Below are 20,756 nucleotides of genomic sequence, written 5' to 3' on the forward strand. Positions count from 1 at the left end.
GTTTTACTAAATAAACATTTACTGAAGAAAAAGAGTATCTTTAATTTTAATAGCTTCTACTAATAATATATCGACATGATTGGGTCCTTCTAGGTTTACAGGTTGGGTTTAATTTCTAGGTTAAAAGACTCATTCCCTGTGTACCCAGTTTTTGGTTGTTTCATTACAAGTGAAAGAAAAAGCAGGGTTGTCTAAAACAGCCCTGTGTAGCGAGAGCTTCCGTTCAAAACAACATAGCATGAAGTTCTCCCTTTGGACCAGGTGAGGGCACCCTTGTCCTCTCCCAAATATTTACTCAAGGTGACAAAAAATAACCACTTCCATTTAAATTAGTTAAATTGGATGACAAAAGCAGTTTGCTTAGTTAACTTCTAGTTGTATTTTGTTGTTTCACTTTAGATCATAACGTCACCTTCAATTGCAGTTCGCTGGCTTTCAACTCTGCCTACACATGAGAATCATTCACCTGGGGTAGTCTGAGAAAACTTTGAATTCCCAGATTCCATGCCCAGAAGTTCTGGTTCAGCTGGTCTGGGGTGCTGCCGGGACATGGTGTTTTTAAGAAACACCCCGAGTGCTTCTAGCATGTAGGCAGGGGTGAGAGCTACTGCCAGGGTGTTAGTTAATTAGAAACAGGTTTGTTAGAGGATGAACGTTGGAAAGAGTTTTTCTAATTTAAATTAGTGTACGGTTCACCTGCATTAAATAAGGTGCTATAAATAGGTACCTTTGTCCTTGGTGAATAATGGTTCTCCCCAAGGCTTGGAAAGCCATTAAAACGTGGTCATTTAGTTAAAATTTATCCTGACTTTGCTCTTGCCTGGCCGGTCCTCCTTCACTCCATCCTTCTCTGGCCGCCCCATTCCGCGTACCACCATCCTCTTGGGGCACCTCCTGGAGCCTGTGGTTTAAATCAGCTGAGCTCATCTCCCTTCCCGCTGGTCCTCTCCCTCCAGAGGTTTCCGCGGGGCTCAGCCACACTCTCTGTTTGCTGCTCCGGCCCGGCTCTTCGGCACCCAGCGGCTCTGCTTTTCACTTTCTTCCTGGAGGCTCCAGGCCTCTGCTGACCAGGGCACGGTACTCCCACTTTGGGGCCCTCTCCCCGGCGTGACTCCATCAGCCGCTGACCGCTTCCTTCCTCCCAGTCACTGCAGCTCCTAAGTAGCAGACAGACTGTGTCCTTGGGCCTTTGTATCAACTAGGAAAATGTGAACTTGGCCACTTATCGTGTTACTGTGAATGCGGGCAGTGCAGAGCAGGTGAGCTGGCCCGTGTCAGCCAGGGGCCGGAGAGGCAAACGTTCCCGGAGCTCTCCGGGCAGCCTCTCAGGCTGTGTGTTCGAATGTTCCTCTGTAGGTCAGCACCAGACCATGGAAAACCTGGACTCTGGTAGGATTCTGGGACTGGCTGAACACGGCCAGGAGAGCTGATGTCAGGGATGGCTGCACATGGTGGTTGGTGGCCTTAGGGACTTACACAGACACCAGGGCAGCGGGAAAGGCCTAGGGAAATAGGAGGGACACGTAGGATCTGTGGCTTCTAAGCCCAGCTCTGCTCCTGGCTGTATGACCTTGGGCAAGTCCAGTCCGCTTCGGGCATCAGCTTCCTGGCCTGAAAATGAGGCACTTTCGTGTGCGTGCTGAACGGCTGTGGATCTGGATACAGCACAGCTTCCGATTCCACATTCCATCACATATTCCTAGGTCACGCTGCTTCTCCTTGTTCACAGAGCAGCAGGGTTCTCAATAACCCCTTTAAAACTCCAGGATCGCACAGGTGACCTAAGATCTTTGGTCCCCTTCCCCTTGACCAGTGCCGCCCCCTCCCACCTGGCCCTACCGGTCACTCTGATCCTCAGGAGCAAGAAGCCTTCAGACATGGGCTTCGTGAAGCTGTCCCTTTCTATATGCACTCCTCGCAGGCCTGGTCTCCCCACACTGCTGTGCTCAACTATTCCAGAACGGACGCCTCCCCCTCTCTTCCCTTTGGCTGACCTGTATCCTGGCACGGTTTCTATTCCGTGGTGTGCTTCCACGAACACCTGGCTAGACGATGGGGGACAGCCTGCGTCCCTCTCAAGCCAGCAGCGTTTGTGCGCGGCATTGGAGAGCATCCACTGGAATCCACAGATGGACTTCATGGTGGGAGCCTGTAAGGCGTGTACTGAAATGAACAAGCCGACTGCATGGCCCCCCTCCAGATGGTCTTCACGATTTATTCTTTCTCCCATTAAGTTTTGGTGTGGTGAATCTTTGGTGAGCTGCTCATTCTTGAAATAAAAGTAACTCAGAAGACAATTTTTTAAAAGACCTATCATTGGATTTCAACCCAGCCTAGATTCTTCGCATAACTGTTGTATCGAGAGTTTAATTCAACTGAGGTCTCTTGGGGCCTTAAACGGATGCAGTTTCGGGAATCTTTTTCTTGAGAGAAGGAGTTCAAAATTATGAATATAAATAGCTGCAGGCCCTCTGTGCAGGGGTCAGGCCGGCACCGCGGGGGGCTCAGTAGTTGAAAGAATTGAAATGAGGGAGCCCGCCCATCCTCCGGTTCTGGAACTTTGCAGCATCGCCAGGTGGCAGTATTGTATCAAGTGTGGAAGTTGATCACCGCGGGCGCTGTGTGCTGCATCTCAAGGGACTATTTTGTAACTATGCTTTCAGTCGCATCCTGTGCTCACAACTGCGTGAGGCTCCATGTGTGACTTTTCTTTTGGCAAAACAATCCGATTTCCTTCCCTCAAACTTTGAAGACTTACAGAAACCTTTAAGGTCATCAATGCAGGTGACATCAATACAGGTGTCACTGTAATGGTGACAAAGTTTGCTCCTTAAACTTCTAATACACTTTCCCCTCTGTTTTGTGGTACTTTCAAGTTGCGTTCATTATAAAGCAAAAAGAAAGTGTTTCACATAACTTCTGCCACAAGTACTTTTAATGAGCTTTGGCTTTTCTAATGCTTTTAACCATATTAGACTTTATTTACATTGATCTTCTAGCCACACAGTAACCTTATCCCCTCCTCGTCCCCCCGTATTTGACAAGGTTTTCAGAAACTCATACTGGCTCCGTGCTCTGGTGAGGGATCCATCTATATTCATCTAACACAGATAGCCAAATACTCTTCCTCCCTTTTCCCACCCCTCAAACCAATTTGGAGTTTTTAATCCCATTAATAGATACCTTTTGGGTACTGGCAGCTTTGCAATTCAAGTTCTAGGTTTAAAGGCAAGGAACTAGCGCTCTGTTTTAATTCTCAGTCTCTAAAATCAGCCTCTGCGATGACAGGTGCAGCTTTCTCCTAAGAGCTGTTCTCAGAATTGTAGCCATTTTGTAAAAGTGATCAAATGTGGCATTTTACAAGGCTATACTGAAGAATTAATAAAGGAAAAAACTTCAAAGTTGACCATTTCCCACTGTCACATAGTTGAAAATATGTCAATAGTGAGACTCCTGCTAAATTTGGAAACCAACAGGCTAGTTAGTCTTTTAACTGTCTCTCCTTCTCACATACGTGATAAAGACTGCGGGAACTGCCTGTAAAACTTTACAACTGAAAGTGTAAGTTTATGGCTGGTTTATGTACACAGAGTACATGAGAGTCACCCCATGGGTTAGATGCAGGCCACTCACTGGTACCCAAGTTACAAAATAGTAATTCTTTAATATAAACTGCCAGGAGGTGAAGATTTTACAGTGGTTCTGACTTTAAAAAAATAGAATCGGCATGATAGCTAAAGTAGGTGTTCTTCCCGTATATCTAATTTTAAAAATCCAATTAACACCAAGAATGACTCTGGAAAGGATTTGCAAAATGTTTCTACCAAGAAACCCTCCTTAAAAGCCTCTTACATGACAAAGATCAGTCAAAGAAGTAGTTTTCATCCTATTCATTAAAGGAAAAAAAAATCTGAACCACTATATATTCCTATTAGGAGAAGTAAAGAGAACAAACTTCTTAGCAGGATGCAGCGAACAAGTCCCCACCCAGACCCCAATGTGTGATGCCCCCCATCATTAGCAGGGTAGCTGCCCATTTCTTATCTTGATTGACAGGTTAATATGGGACCTGGGGCTATCTTTTCAGTCTGAACACACAACCTTACCAATTACTTTTAAATTATTGCTAATCTGTCCGAAAATAACAAGCAAGAGGAATAAAAATATCTGAAAAAGAGAAATGTCTGCTGAAGAAGTTTTACTTCCGGTGCTTTAAAAGGTTCGGTTCAGAAAACTTGCCAGAATTTAGTCAATAGAATTTAGGAACTGAAGGTTTTCTTTTTCTTTTTTTTTTTTTTAACGAAAAACTTGTAGTTTATAATAGTTCATTGGTTCAATTAGGAGCGAAAAAGAAGGGAGTTTTGTAATGCAATTGTCCAGCAAAGGAAAACGCTTTAAATTGGGGGATTATGTGCGCAGACCACCTGTAGGGCATTCAGAGCCCTTTTCTATAATGCTTCAACCCATGCCTAGCTGCCTGCAGGCTGGCTAACAATGCCGGGGAAAGCTGTTTAAAAGGCTGCGCGCACTTGTGCCTCTGGTCTTCACTAACTGTTACAAGTCTTCCTCTCCGTCGCTCTCTCTCCTTTTTAAAGTAAAAGTCCCACATCCCTTTAATGGAAGAACTTTAAGGCTCCGCGGTGGCCAATTGGTCTGCACCAAGAGGAGCCGGGCCGCAGGGAAAGAAACTTCAGACTATACAGCACATTTGGAGAGGAGAAAAGATCAAAGTTTTTCAAACTCAAAAGACCAAGTTCCCTACAGATTAACCCTATTCATTTGGCTCCTCTTAAAGGAATGGTGTGCTGAGCCACTAGGCAGACAGGTAAAAAGTTCAACAATTGCCAAAGCATTCTTCTGCTAATTCAACAGCCTCTGCTCAAATCAATTAGCTTAGTCTTGACAGAGGAACAATAGCTTTTTCTCTAGGAAAAGCCGCACATGTGATATACACAAGCCTGGAAGGTTATTAAGATGTTAACCCGTTAGTTTTATCCAGTAAAGAGCGCCTGCTCTGCCACCAAATTGTCGAGTGACTTACACTGTAAAGTGTGATCGATGGTTTAAAACATTAACCTCTACCCTACCCTTCCGCAGTGTGTTCAGTCCTGGAAGAGCTGGTGCTTTCAGAATCACAGACGTGAGAAATGAACGTGGAGTTTGAAGCCTTTAGTGATATACAAGATAAATAACAAGGCGGAGTGGAATTAGTGCCTTGCAAAAGTTCCGTTTACAGACACTAAGGTGAGTGTCCTTATCCATGGATCAGAAATGAGCTTCCATTCAAAAAACACCACCTTCTCGGGAAAGGTGCAAAATCTTAATCTTGATTTCAGTTCAATAGTGATATTTCAGCTTTGCTAACAACTTAGGAACTAGAGTTTAACAGGTCATTTTCTCCATGCCTAAGGGCAGTGTACATAATGAGGAACTCGCAAATGTCCGTGTTTCCAACGGGCCCTCAGCAAAAAGCACTTTCAAGGTTTAACAGTTTAGGAGAGGCAGGGGGAGAGGGCAATGTTTAAATCATTTATCAAAAGTCGTTTTATTGCCAAAATAGAATACTTATATTTGTTCTTACAGGGGTGGCCTCTAAACTTTTTACAGAAAATGTACAGACTGTATATCTTTGGATATGTACATATTTTACACATTTTTACAATTTAACAAATAATTATATAAATACATCCTCTAATGTAAGAAACCCGTATTTACTTGGGGTGTATAATTAAGACATTTCTTGTTTGTTTACTTAAGGCATCTGCCTGGTCATTAAGAATACCCAAACCGTGCAATCCCATTAGGTCGCGGTCATCCCTCCTCTAGGACGTGTTAGGGGTGAGGGTTTACGCAGGGAAGAGTCGAGGGCGGAAACTAGGTCCCTCAGGTGAAATCTGTAGGTCTGGCTTCAAGCTCAGCAAATGGCAACCAGCGAGGGCTCCAAACCTTGGGTCCTGGAAACGCGGCAGCAGAGCTCACGCTCCTCTGCCAAGACAAATTAACGCCTGGCGGGAGGAATTCCTCGCCCGTCGGTGGAGGAACGGGGGCTGGGTCTGGGAGCCTTCAATGCCAGGTACTTTGTTCTAAGCGAGTCCCAGCTAATGGATACCATTAAGAGTTCATTATCATGCTAATAGCAATCAACACGGTGAAGGGGGGGACCCTCTGCCTCCGAGTGTCCCCCCCCCCGGCAACACTCGGTCTCCTCGCCCCCTCCCCAGCCCTCCCGGGCGCCCCCTCCCCTCCGCTCAGACCTGGGACAATGGCATCTGCTTTGGATAAGACACGGAGCTGGCCGTGCCAGACCGCCACGTCAAGCCGGTGCTGACGTCGCTGTACAGGGAGCCCGCCCCGCCGCCCGGCCCCCCGCCCCCGCCGGCCCCCGGGCCCCCGCCCCCCGGGCCGCCCCCCGCCGCGCCCGCGCCCGCCGCGCCCGCGCCCTTGCTGGCCCAGCAGCAGCGGGTGCACAGCGCGCGCCACGACTCGAGCGTCTTGCCGGACCAGACCCACACGCCCGACGTGATGCCCACCACCAGGCACATGAAGTACTTGAGCATGAAGACGGCGTAGTCGGGCCGGCGCGCCTGGTCCGGCTGCAGGTCCCGCAGGCACGGGCAGTTGTGCGTGGCCTCCCAGCGCGGGCGGTTGTGCTGCTCGTAGAAAAGACAGGCGACTACGACGGCGGCGGGCACGGTGTAGAGCACGGTGAAGAGGCCCAGGCGGATCATGAGCTTCTCCAGCTTGTGTGTCTTGGTGGGGCCGCCCTGCTGCTTGATGACCGAGCGGATGCGGAAGAGCGACACGAAGCCGGCCAGCAGGAACATGGTGCCGATGAAGAGGTAGATGACCAGCGGCGCCAGCACGAAGCCGCGCAGGTTGTCCAGGCTCTGGTTGCCCACGTAGCAGATGCCCGCCACCGGGTCGCCGTCCACCGAGCTGAGCGCCAGCACGGCGATAGACTTGACGCTGGGCACGAGCCACGCGGCCAGGTGGAAGTACTGCGAGTAGCCGGCGATGGCCTCATTGCCCCATTTCATGCCCGCCGCCAGGAACCACGTGAGCGACAGGATCACCCACCAGATGGAGCTGGCCATGCCGAAGAAGTAGACGAGCAGGAAGACCACGGTGCACAGCGCCGGGCCCGTGGTCTCGTAGCGTACGTGCTGCTCCACGGCACCCAGCTCCTCGTACTCACCGCGCCCGCCCGGGCCGCCCGCGCCCGCGCCCGCCGCCCCCGCGCCCGCCGCCGCGCCCCCGGCGCCCCCCGCCCCGCCTGCGGCCCCGGCGCCGCCGCTACACGCCACCTTCTCGTGGCCCGCCACCAGGCGCACCAGGTAGCCAACGGACACGAAGAGGTAGCAGGCCGAGAGGAAAATGATGGGCCGCTCGGGGTACTTGAAGCGCTCCATGTCAATGAGGAAGGTGGAGACGGTAGCGAAGGTGGACACGAAGCAGAGCACCGACCACAGACCTATCCAGAAGACGGTGAAGGCGCGCTCGTCCTGGCTGAAGAACGGGTTGTGGCAGGGCAGCGCGCAGTTGGCGATCTGGCCCGTCTTGACGCGATTATAGAGAGGGTGCCGCTCGCTGGACACGCTCACCATGGGCGCGCGGCACTGGCAGCCCGGCTCGCAGGGCGCCGCGCCGCCGCCAGGGGGCCGCGCCTTCCCGCCTCCGCCGCCACTGCCGCCGCCGCGCGCGGGGGGCGCAGCCGCGTCCCCGCCGCCGCCCCTGCCGCGGGACGGGGGCCGGGCCCCGGGCGGGCGGCCGTGGCCGCTGCCGGAGGGCGGCTGCTCGCCGGGCGGCGGCGGCGGCGGCGGCGGCGGGCGCCGCGGCGGGCTGGGCGCGGCCGTGGTGAGGTCGGTGCGGTTGTAGTCCATGCACAGCGTGTCAGGGTTGCCCTGCTCGGGCAGCCTGTCGCAGCGCATGCGGTCGGGCCAGGCGAAGCCGTACTGGCGCATGAGGGGCGCGCAGCCGGCCTTGGCGCGCTCGCATACCGAGCGGCAGGGAGGCAGGGGCTTCTTGTAGTCCTCCAGGCAGATGGGCGTGTACATGCTGCACAGGAAGAACTTGAGGTCGGGCGAGCACTGGATCTCCACCAGCGGCCAAAATTGGTGCACCTCCAGGCCCGCCTCGTCCTGCGTGTCGTGGTTGAACTGGTTGGGCATATAGGTGTAGTTGTAGCCGATGCCCTTGCATAGCGGCACGGTGATCTCCTGGCACGCCAGCTCCTTGGCCGAGGCGGCCGCAGCGCCGCTGGAGCGCTGCAGTAGCGCCAGGGCGGCCAGCAACGAGGTCACTTCCAACAGGTAACCCCACTCCATGCTGCGCGCCTCGGCCACGCGCCTTCGCCCTCCGGGCGGCGCGCGGAGGGGCGCTGGGGGATCCTGCAAGAGCGCCGGAGGAGGGGAGAGAGGGCGCCCTGCCGGGCTCTCTCCTGCCTCTCACGGGAGCGGGGTCTGCCGATAGCCTGGTCCCTTCGCGGGACGCGTCCTCACGGCGCTGCGGGAGACGAGGGTGGCTGCCGGAGGGCACCCCGGTCCCCGGGTCTGCCCCGCTCACTCCGGCCGGGCTCAGCCCTCGCAGGGCAGAGTGGCCGGCCCCCGGCTCATCGTCCCTCTCTCGCTCGCTTTCTCCGCGCGCGCCGGTCACTTTGCCGGGCACCTAGGGCGGCGGCGCAGCAAGTTTCCTCTCGGGCGGGTCGCTGTGCGCAGTCAAGATGGCTGGGCCAGGCCGCTCCGCGCCCGGTTCAGCCCCTGCGGCCCCCTTTCGGCGTCCCGGGGCTCATGCTCGCCCCTAAGGCCGCGCGGCTGCCGCCGGGGTTCGGGGCCCGCCTCCACCGAGGCCACCGCCCTCTGTCCCCGGCGTCGGTCCGTCGGTCCGCCGCCGGGATGACGGGCCCCGCCTCCGGTGGAAGTCCGCGTCGCGCTCCGGCCGGCAGTAGGGCGAGGTGTCGGCGGTCCCCTTCTCGCTGGACTCACGGAGCTAAATTCAGGCCGGAAGGCGGAGCGGACACCTGAGCGGCGCGCCAGCGCCCCGCCGCCGCCTCCTCCTCGGCGGGAGCAGCGCCCCTCGCCAACTTCCCGCTCCGGCCCCGCTGCGCCCCGGCCGGCTCATGAATATTTATACGGCGCGGACTCGGTCTCCGCCCGCGGCCGGCGCGCCAATCCCGGGCGGGGGGCGGAGTCTGCGCGCTCCCCAGGCCCAGCCTTCCTGGGGCGGGCCCGGCTGTCCGCGCGGCCGTGAGCGCTGTCTGCGGCCGGAGTTTGGATAACCTTGGGATTGACCGCAGAGACCGAGGCTTTGCCACGACCGTCCCCACGGCGCTCAGTGGGGCTGAGGTCGGGGTTCCATTTCCCCGAGCCTGCGCTTGGGGACTGGGGACAAGGCTTTATGCAGTGAGCGCTTTCGGAGGCCCGTTTCGAACTAGTCAAGCCCCCGTTTCCTACGCTCCCCAACGTGGGCGACCTGCTGGCGAGGGGACCGCTCGCCCCTCCGCGAGCCGGCGAGGGCGCGGGGACGTTGCGGGGGCCCGGGAAGGGGTGCCCTTCTTGGGGTTCTCAGAACGATGGTCTTGGAGGCTTGGCAATGCGGGACGAGTGGAACGACTGCAGTTCATTCTGCCTGGTGGGGCTGGACCGGGGGCAGCCCTGGAGGAGGTGCCCGGGAACCCAGCGGGCGCGCGAGCGGCGCGGGCCCGGGGGCGGGCCCGGGGGGGGGGTCTCCTCCCGCCTCCGCTGAGGGACGTAGGGGAGCCTCAGTTTGCTTACCTGGAGAATGGGGTCACAGTACAGATCTCAAAGGGGGTTCAGCTAATTAGGTGAGGTAAAATATCTATAAAGCACCCGGACGCAGTGAAGAAGAAGAAAGAAAGAAAAAGAGAAAGGGAGAAAGAAAAACTTGTAAATAGGCCAGACTGGAAACTCTGCGGCTGGATTCTCCGTCTTCACCTCGTGCTTTTGGAACATATATACATCTCTCCAAAGTTGACATGTTTCTGCCCGAGCCTCCTCCTCCGCCGTGGGAGGCGGCGCCGGGACCTGGCGCGGACGCGCGGACACGTCTCCGCGGTGCGCCCGGGGCCGAGCGTCTGGGGACCGCGGCCAGCGAGCGCGGCCCCCGCCAGCTCGCAGCCACCTTAGACGGGGAGGGGCCCGAGGGGCGGGCGGCCTGGCAGGTTCATTTACGCTTGTTAGGACGTCCCAGGGGGTTGTCTTTCTCCTGGAATGGAGTGTTTATTTTTTAATTGATGTGCTGTTTCATTTAGCGCTTGTATGGAACTCACGCTGGGGCTGTAATTACTGTAATCTCGGGAACAAGCATTTCAGTTAGCCAGGAGGGTGGCAACAGACGTCTCTCTCTCTCTCTCTTTCTTTTCCTCTTCCCCCTCCCTTCTCCCTCTCGTTCCTACCTCTCCTTAGTTTTTCTCCTCTTTCTCTCTTTCTCTTTCCAGATTTTTGCTATTTGTCAGGTTTCATAGCAGGAACGAGTACAGCCAGAAAACTAAAGTTATTGAGGATGTGGGGACGAAGGAGAAGCAGAACTAAAGGCACGTTTGAGGCCTGGTCATATTTTTGGGGGTGTGCGGGACGGTGGTGGTGGTAGTTGGTGGTTATCTGTTTACAAACAACTCGTCATGAAACAAAAATAACTAGCAGCATCTGTATAGTATAGTCGCTGCTATGCAGATACAGCGTGGCAGAAACCTGTGTCTTCCTCCTACTGTTGCCTCTGGCTTAGTTTAGCAACCGTATTCTAAATAGAAAGGCAGAATCTCCCCCACACCCCAACCCCACCCCTGATTTTTGGCAAGTTCTGTATTTTCACCAAGAATTCTAGGCATATCCAGCAGGCAGTGGTTATACCCCACTGTCTTTCTCTCTTTTCTTTTAAATTGAAGTCTAGTTAGAACCTCTTTGTACTAAAACAAAACAAAACAAAACACTTCCCATTTTTGTTTTAGAAAAACTAAACTCCGTAGGAATCAGAAATTCTAAGGCTTCAGAAATATTAGCTGATTCAGTGATTCAGCAGAAAATGATCTCGAGTTTTCAAAAATGCAAAGACTCAGCTGTTAGTTGGTCTTTTTATGGATTTCTTTCTCTTCTCCTCCTAATCAGAATTCCCTCTATGGTTTGTTGAATGTAGAAAGTCACCTCTCTTCTGTTGGTACCCTGTTCATAGATGGCCATCCTCCAGAACATTCAACTGCAGAGAAACAGCAGGTCATACCTGGAGATAAGATTCTAAGCACAGCAGGGAAGGCAAATCCCCCATATTAAGAACCAGCCTGGGCTCTGCCTCACGGTGACCACAGATAGGAGGGGCTTGGTTCCAAAAGCAACATAGAGGGTGAAAAGTTTCTTTTGATTTTCTTCAGCAGGAAGTGTCAAATAGTGGAGTTTAGAATTACACTATATAAATTTACTAGAATTGGGTAAAAACCAACTGACATTTGAAAATTGAGGCTGAAAATAGTTGATTTTGGCTTTTAATTGGCATTTAAATTTTTTTTCTTTATTCTTTTGAGAGAAGATGAAAGCTTTGATGATGTGGAATGTGGAAATTTGGGGGAAATATATTAAGCTTGCAGGAGAAAAGCAGACAAAAAGTTCAGAGCTTTCAAAAATCATGTTATAAGCTATTGGGGGTGAGATTAAAACCATTTACATAAAATCATTAAACATTTACTTTCAATTGAGAGAATAGAAGAATCGCATTTAAATTTTACTATTAAATTAAATGGCTACTTGGCAATCTTTGAGAGCAGAAGAGGCTTAGGAAGCCAATTAGTGTATAAAAGGCAATGATGGGTCAGCGAAAAGAAACTAGAATCATTTATCAACATTCTGGCCAAATAATGATTTTTCTTTTGTATATAAAGCAGCTGTTTTTTAAGGGAGGGGAAATAGCTTTAGCAGTGACATAAATAATGTAGGAAACTTTCTAGAGGGATTTCTGAAAAGATGTCTGGTTACTGACTAGCCCAAACAAGTTGAAGGCATGAATCTAACTCAGAGGAGGGGATTTTACAAAACATCAGCTACCTGGTGAGACAGGAGACTATCAATATATCGTAAGTCGTGAATTTAAGAAACTTTGGCAAAATTATGTTTCAGTGGATTTTAATTTAAAAGTCCAACCTAAAACTCTTGATCCAAGAGTGTGCCTAACATATACCAAAAAAATGATACGTTCCGGAGGTTAAACAGAGAACTCTTTAGTAACTAATAAAATGTCTCAGGCATTATATAAAAGCGTCTTTCAGGGAAACGATCCAAGTCTATATTATTAGAGAATATTAAACTCTATCTAGTAATATTGGGGTTTCTTGCTATTTTAGAATCTGTCTTTCAAAGGATTATGTCTTGAGTCGCCCAACCATAGACGGATGGAAAGGTAGAGGTTAACCGGTCTTGCTTCAATCTCTGTTAGAAGTAAAATGGGTGAGATTACTTTTATATCCTTCCATAATAATAATAAACTCCATTAAAGAGCTTCCATTGTCTCCACCAACAGGAAAAGGACTTTGTCAGGAGGAAGTACTCCTTGCTGTGTCTGCTGTAATGAGGCTAAGTTGTAAATGGATGGAGGTGACTGAGGCAAACAGGTGCCACTAGCCAGGAATCAGATTCCCACTTGACATGCAGCTGCCATTTTGGAAAATGGCAGCTGCACTGTCATTTAATTTGATGATTATTGTAAGATATGTTTTAAAAATCAATCACTGATTTTTTTTTCCTCATTCACACTGAAATATTGGCCAGATGCTGAAACTCTTATGAGATAGGATGCATTGTGCATGAGTTTGGGAACTTTCAGGGGAATAAGGACTGCCTGAGTAAAACTGGCAGAGCCAAGAAGGACACAGCTAATCTCACATATCAATACATCTGGAAGCAGGGAGTTCCATCATTGGTTCACACTGGGACAGTGGTGTTAGGCCTGCAGGTCTGCTCTGGTCTCTTGGCTTCCCCTTGGGTGGCATGGGGCCTCCCACTGCTGAATCATCATCTTTCACAGGACAGCAGCCAAGGCTGGAAGAGTGGCAGGACCTCCCACTATTAGAGAAGAAAATCCTTCCCTTTAGGTCACACTGGTCTAAACCTGTCACACCACTCGTAGCTGCAAGGAAGGCTCTGCAGGGGAGGGTCTGGTGGGCAGCCCATGGTGGACAGGCTCTCGTGGCACAAAAGCCACAGAGGGGAGAAGGGCCATTGAGCAGACACAGCAGTCAGCCACATGTTACTATTTGAAATGAACTTTCAAGCAATATCATTTACCAACACACCTAGTCTTCCAGAGTATTTTGTTCAGGGCTATGAATTAAGTATGATCTAGATCCAAGAAAACCTTGATATCTGCGTTTTCTTTTCCTTTTGAAGTACTCTGTACAGTGGTGTGAATTAAATGTCAAACAGTTTACTACTTGTTTTATTTATAATGTGTATAAACTGTGCAGTGTAACTCCTTAGTTCCTTTTTGTTAAGCCCCTCCCCTCCCTTTTGGAGACTTCCTTAAAAACATGAATACAATTCTGGAACTTTAGTTTTTTTTTTTTTTTTTCTTTTGAGTCTTATATCATGTAACTTTTCTGATATTGACAAACTTAATATGGGAGAAACTGTGTTGAATCCCACTTCTGAAGGGCTTATGGATGTGAAAGAACCTTTGTATCAAAAAAATTTTGGTGCAAGAGTTTACTTCTGGTAACACTGATCCATTTAAAATGGTGGTCTGAAACGATAATAAAATTTACATTAGTAGTACAAAGGATAATTATCCGGACCCTGAGGGCATGGAGGTGGTAGAGAAAACAATGACATTTCTTTCTATTTTATCTTTGACCCGATCCAGGTAAACAGATGTAATTTTTATTCAAGAGGTGACAGCACTTGATGTTTCTTTTTTTTCTGGTATGTGTCTTGCTGGCTCTTAGAAGCACATGTCCTTATATAGCTTTAACCTTACAGTTTATAATAAGTGTAACAACTTAGAAAGATAAAATAAGAAAAAATTGATACATCAGTGTGCTGTGTATTGCAATAATATCACATCATTAATATGAACTCCTGGTGTGCTTTTTCAAAACAGAATCCAGTAGGGTTCAGTTTGAAAAATCCTAGTCTAGAATGTGTTCAAAATACACCGTTAAGTGAAATAAAGCAGGATATAGAACTATACGGTATGAGTCCAATTATATTGTTATATATGAATAGAAAAAAGACTAGAAGGAAATTCATCAAAATGTTGCCTATAGTTGTATTTGAATTGGGTTAACTAGGAGTCATTTTTATTTTCTTTTTTTATAATGATCTGAATTTTATGCTGAGAAAAAATTATCTTGACTTAGCACTTAGCACTTATTACGTATTCTTTTCTGCTGTTCTTTATTTTCTGTATTTTGTGTTTCCTCCTTATACGGATCAAAATGACCAAAGAGCAAGGACTAGATCTTTGTTACCTCTTTTTCCTCACACAGATGCTGTACAATTAGGAGCATATGCTGTCAAAATATGTTGCAGCTGATTCACAGATTGACTTATTGTCCGTCCTTTTGGTTGGATGCTCTAATCTCAGTGCCCCAGAGCTGTCCTTCTGATTGAGAATTGTGGTTTTTGAATGGGATGTGGGGGAGGAAAGAGGAAGGGAGTTTGTCATTGGAGGGCCACAGAATTGGCATTAGCAGTAGAATTCTAGATGATGCCAGCTTTGCCTGTCTTTGGAACAATGTCCATTTTTGCCCTAGGCTGATCCAGCCTGTTGTCCATGACATGAGGTCATCTCCGTGGTATTTACTTACTGAGATACCTATCTCAATAAGCATTTCTATCTGAGCATAAACTATCTGAGCATTTCTGTTTACTGGTTATGGATAAAGTAAGTTACTGTAGAAGAGCGTGTGCAACAGTGGAGGAGATGAACTTTGGATCAGGCAGCCCTGGGGAATTACAGCTCAGTTATTCCCTACCTGTGTGGACGGGTAACCTACAGCCTCTTTGAGCTTCACTTCCTTGTGCATAAAGTATGGAATGACAAATACAAGAGTCCTCACAGGTCGTGAGGGTTAGATGAGCTAAAAGCTAAAAGCTTGGTGCAGCACAATGTCTGGACTTTGATGCATGAATTGAGCTTCGAAAGAGTTTACTCTGAATGTGCAGAGTGATAGGAAATGTATCTATGACCACAGAAGTGACCACAGAATGAAATTATCCTCATCTTTTTCCAGAAATTTTTTTTCATTCATAAATTCGATAAATATTTATTTAGTACCAATTGTTCTGGTTGCTACTTTTTTCTTTAGTTTTAATTTAATTTAATTTTTTTTATTGAAGTATAGTTGATTTATGGTGTTGTGTTTCAGATATACAGCAAAGTGATTCAGTTATACATATATCCACTCTTTTTTAGATTCTTTTCCCGTATAGGTTATCACAGATTATTGAGTAGAGTTCCCTGTGCTCTACGGTAGGTCCTTGTTGTTTATCTATTTTATATATAGTAGTGTGTGTATGTTAATCCCAACCTCCTAATTTATCCCTGTTCTGGTTACTATAGATGCATAACAGTGACCCCAAAACTTGGTGGCTTAAAACAACCATTTTCTTTTGCTCACAATTTGGAGGGTCAGGAATTTAGCTTGTCTAGGCATATGCTCGGGATCTCTCCTGTGGTTGCAGGCAAATATCCGCAGGACAGAAGGCTCAGCTGGGTTAGGACCACACTGGCCAACGACTCACGTGGCTGCCTGTTGAAGCTGCCAACCGGAGCGCCACCTGGTGGCAGCTTCCCAGTAGATGGACTCCATATGTGATGGGCCATTTCCCAGCGTGAGCATCTTAAGAGAACCAGGTGGAAACTGCACGACTTTTTTTGTGACTTAGCTGCAGCACGTCTGCTGTACTCTGAAGGCTGGAGCTGTAAAGCCAGCTCAGCTTCAAGGCCTTCCTCAAAATGGAAGGAATGGCAAACATTTTAGGGGTCGTATTTAAAAACTGTCACAGCAACTAAGCGTCGGGTCCTATATGAAGTGTCAGGGCTGTAAGGATGGATACGGCATTGTATTGGTGGGAGTTCTCCAGAGAAACAGAACCAGTGGGATATAAATGGCTTATTATGAGGAATTGGCTCCTGTGATTATGGAAGCTGAGAAGTTCCACGATTTGTCATCTGCAAGCTGGAGGCCCAGGAGGCCAGTGGTGTAGTTCAGTCCAAGTCTGAAGGCCTGAGAACCAGGGGAACCGATGGTGTGAGTCCCAGTCTGAGGGCAGAAGATCAATGTCTCAGCTCACACAGTCAGGCAGAGAAGGGGCGAATTCTCCCTTCCTCTGACTTTTGTTCTATTCGTGCCCTCAATGGATTGCATGAGACCCACTCACATCGGGGAGGGCACTCTGCTTTACCGAGTCCACTGATTCAAATGCTGATCTCATCCAGAGACACCCTCGCAGACACAGCCATAAATAATGTTGAGGCAAAAATCTGAGCACCCCATGATCTTGTCAAGTCTGCACATAAACTTAACCATCACAGACATTCTCCTTCACAGGCAACACACACGGGTCAGCTACAGATACACAACCACAATGCCTTTAGGTGAAAGTATTTACAAAATACACAGAAATAATATTAGGGAACGACGAAATGTGCCCAAGAGAGCTGGAAAGGCCTTCACAGAGTTTTTGAAGAGTGGTCAGGAGTTTGCTTATTTGAGGGAACGCAAAAAGTTCGAAGCAGGTGACAAAGCACTTACAGATCTCAACGATGATAATCGCCTTTGCATTGCTTACATTTGTTCGTGGAACAGCAAGAACCATCCTTGAACAGAAACATATTTATTTGTATTCAGTCAGTTATGACTGACACAATGTGCACCTGTGGTGAGGTTACATCTGGGCCTAGAGTTCAGTGTGTTTTACTAAGTTTTCAGCTTCTAGTAACAGGATGCTTGCCAAAGTGGCCCGGAAGACACGCTATCTCACATCGCCAGGATCCGGAAAGGGGTTGGCTGCCGAACTGATTGATGCTGTGACTCCGTGATGCCATCAAAATCTGGGTCCTTTCCACCTCCTTGCTCTGTCCCCCTCCTGGTTCCAAAGTAGCTACAGATCAAAGCTCATGTTTTCATATACCAATATCGAGAGGCAGAAAGAGGGACATTCCTCTCCCTGTGTATCTTTGCAAGAGCCAAGAAGGCTTTCCTGGAAGGGACTTCCTCCTACTCCTCATGGGTCAGAGCTGGGTGACAGGCCATGTCAACTGAGCCCTGGCCTGGCCAAGGAGGGACATTTGAGCAAAACTGGGGCTTTGCCAGCGAGGGAAGGGGTAGGGGAGTAGGCTTGGGTGGGTGACCAGGGGTGTCTGCTGGAACCTGAGGCCTGTTGTAGCTGACATAAGAGGCCAGTGTCTCTTTAAGTCTAAGGCCTGCTGCCCAAGGTCAGATACTGATAGCCTGGTCATCTCTGGAGAAGATGCTTATGCCCTTTGTGTGTTAATTGTCAGCAAAGCTGGAGCCCTTTCTCCTCCTTCTCCCAAAGCCTCAGGCAGGTAGGATCTGTCAATAAGGTTCTGGTTGTTTATTTCACGAACAGTGTATTTTGCTTGAGCATATAGTGTGTTCTGCATTCAGAAATCCAGTTGCCTTCAGGGCCCGTCGGCCAGGCTGGGGAAGCACTCTGTCTGGCAGGACGAGCTGGGTGGTTTGTAGTGTTTGCTCATGTCCTGGTCTCACCACGAACTCCCTCCAGGGTAATTACTTGGAGGAACACCTTACTAAACAGCTGGGAAGCATGACTATTAAGGAACTGCCAGAAATGAAAATTTATTTCTCACCTGTGCGGTTTCCAGAGCCTCGTGGCACTGAGCATTGAGTGGCTTCCAGTAACCTGTGGAGAGCACAGAATCCAGGGGGCCAGATGGTGTTTCGGGCTGTGGTTGTGCTGACTCCCTGCCTCTAGGGCTCCAAAGAAACCACCTTCTAGAGAATTACACCCCCATCAAAGTACTAGTTTACTTGTTCTTCATCTTTTCTATTGCATTTTGTGTCTTTACTCACTTTCGGTACATTATTCTTCTCTTGACATCACTCCCAGTTCTCAGGAAGACCCTTGTGGCATAATGATGGAGCACACCTCTGGTAACGATCTTGGTAGTTGCCTTTCTGCTGTAGATGCTGGTTCAAGAGGTTCCTTACTCACCAAATCCTGGCTACAAGCCTTTGTGTGGGAAGTGGTTCCTGACCTGCTGGGACAGGCTTCTCTATGGGAAGAAGTGGCCCAGATTCACCGAGGTGACTTTTTACATCACACTTTAGCCCTCACTCCCATTCACAAGTCTCTGCCTCGGCAACTGTCACTCTTGGGAAAGAACCTTTTCTTCAGATATGTTGGCTTTGTCAGGTACTGCTCCTTTGTGGGCTAAAAAGGAAAGATTCCTATTTTTACCTGTTAGTCTATTACCCTGTTGATTATTAAATCATTATGTTTCCAGTGGGATCCATGTGGTCTCTGAATTCCTATTTCAAAAAATGTCTGTCTCCACTGTGGCACTTCATTTTGTGATGTCTTGTCCTCCAGTCTTAAAATAAATAGAACAGAAAGATTCACTTTATGTTGTATCTGTCAAAAATCTGAAAGGATTCATTTTCTATTAGGATTCTATTGGAGTTCGGTTGCCTTGTGGTAATAAAAGACCAAGGTTTCTGCTGGAAGGTAATTCATTGAGATTACACATCCTAATTTTTTTGATTAGAGTAAAAAAATGTAGGTATCACGAAGCAGAGTGAATCCCAACCTATAATTCATAATTGCACAATGATGAATGTGAGTCTTGTTCCTAGATCCCCCAAGTGAGCCATAAAAACTGTGCTTAGAAAACAAAGTTCAAATTCTATGCTAATAGTTACTACAGGGAATAGTCCCTTTGCTTAAGAATAGAAGTGACCAGAATAAGGATGGAAAGTAGTTTGATCTATGTTACATTGGTGATGTATCGGAGGGTAGTGAGAGGAGCCTGGACGGGCAAGGTCAGAGTAGAATAATAATGTTAACTACTATTTTTAGCATGCCTTTGATGTGTGAGGCTCTGGGCTTGACCTTTTTCATCATTTGGGACGTTTTGGCAACTAGCAGCAGTTAACCCTACAAAAACTGGCTTACGCAAGATGGAAATTTGTTATCTCCCGCAGCAAGAAGTACAGAAGTAGGGTAGATTCCCAGGTTGGTTGGTACAGATTGTCAAAAATATTATCAAGGGTTCAGGTGCTTTCTGTTTCTTGGTCCTGCCTCCCTGAGGGTGTTGGCAGTGGTGACCTCAGAGTGAGAAGATGGCTTCATATCCAGAGACAACATCCCAATGAGGTACAACAAACAAACAAACAGCGGGGCTATTTCATTCCTTTTCTCTTTCTTAGGAGAAGGACACACTTCCAGAAGTCTCCTGGAAGACTTCACTGGTTGTATTGGGCTGAATCCCCACTCTTAAACCATTGATAAAAGGAATGGGATTACCACACTTGGCTTAAGGAAATCTCCTGGAGCTCAGAAGGTGCCTGGCTGGGTGGAGGAGGGTGAAAGCTGAATACAATTAGGGTTTATAAGAAAGAAAGAAGGAAAGTGGGGATGGATGTTGGCACGGCAACCAAAACTCTGCTACGTGACTGTATCCATCTCTATCTTTCTCATGTCTAAGCCTCATGGAAAATCTGCAGGATAGATATGAATACTAAAAGTCATGTTTTCCAGATGGGGCTCATTTCAGTATCATGTATTCTATTACAGAGTTTTTAAACAGTGGCATTCTTTCTTCCAAGTGAATCTTGCACCAAACTACAACATATAAACAGATAAAAAAATATATATATATGTTCAGATGATGAAATGGACAAGAAACTCAATTTTAAAACTCCAATAAAGCTTTTGAACACAAAAATTTGAAAATATCAGTTATGGGTGATATTTGTGGCGTCGTATGCGCACCTAAGTTCAGAAAAAGACCAGTGCTGACCTACACCTTTCCTAACCAATGTCTCAGAAGAAGGTTAGATGCACGCACGGAAATGACAAAAGCAGCTTCCTTCAGCACGCTGCACGTAAATGCTGATCTCACAGCACAATTGCTGTGTTGAGGGGTTTCATTGCATTACAATTGTATAATATCATAATTTGGGGGACGGTCTTTTCTGATATTTCCTTCTTTGTGAAGCATCTCCATTGGCACAGTGCCCCTGGCTGCTCCCCACCTGCTCGCTTCCTCCTACTTAACTTAGCTGTGATTCCGGAGGCCGTGGGTGTGCACTGCCCAGCCATCCCTCTCTCCTCCGCCCTGTTACCCCTCTGGCCAGCTCTGTGCCTGCAGAGAGAGCCCCGCTTCTCCCTGGGACAGCCAGCGACCCCCGGGATGAGTCTGCTTGGTGCCAGCATTCAGTATTAGGAAACAGCCCATAAATAAAAGCGTTTTCTAATATCACCTTTATTGGTTATAAAGGTGTATTTTATCCTCCATTGGCTGCCTCATACCTTAGTTTTCAATTTTTTTGTAATCCAGGGAGTAATATAGTTTCTGTTTATCCCCCCACCTACCACCCTTGTCATAATACTTTGATTTGCTTTCTTTTTTTTTAAATTTGTTTTTTACTTTTTAGATTTTAAAATTTTATTTTTTTTTTTAAATTGAAGTATAGGTGATTTACAATGTTGTGTTAGTTTTTGGTGTACAGCAAAACGATTCACTTATACATATATATATTCTTTTCCATT

General features: G+C 48.2%; 1 protein-coding gene across 1 annotated transcript; it reads right to left on the minus strand.

The window, feature by feature from the left end:
- Window positions 1–2,917: 2,917 nt before the first annotated feature.
- On the minus strand, window positions 2,918–9,113 carry FZD8 (frizzled class receptor 8). The gene has a single exon (XM_068561518.1). The coding sequence runs from the start codon at window positions 8,322–8,324 to the stop codon at window positions 6,249–6,251; it is 2,076 nt and encodes a 691-aa protein (XP_068417619.1). The 5' UTR covers window positions 8,325–9,113; the 3' UTR covers window positions 2,918–6,248.
- Window positions 9,114–20,756: the final 11,643 nt, after the last annotated feature.

This window comes from Eschrichtius robustus, chromosome 1, assembly GCF_028021215.1.
Source record: "Eschrichtius robustus isolate mEscRob2 chromosome 1, mEscRob2.pri, whole genome shotgun sequence".
Classification (NCBI taxonomy): Eukaryota; Metazoa; Chordata; class Mammalia; order Artiodactyla; family Eschrichtiidae; genus Eschrichtius; species Eschrichtius robustus.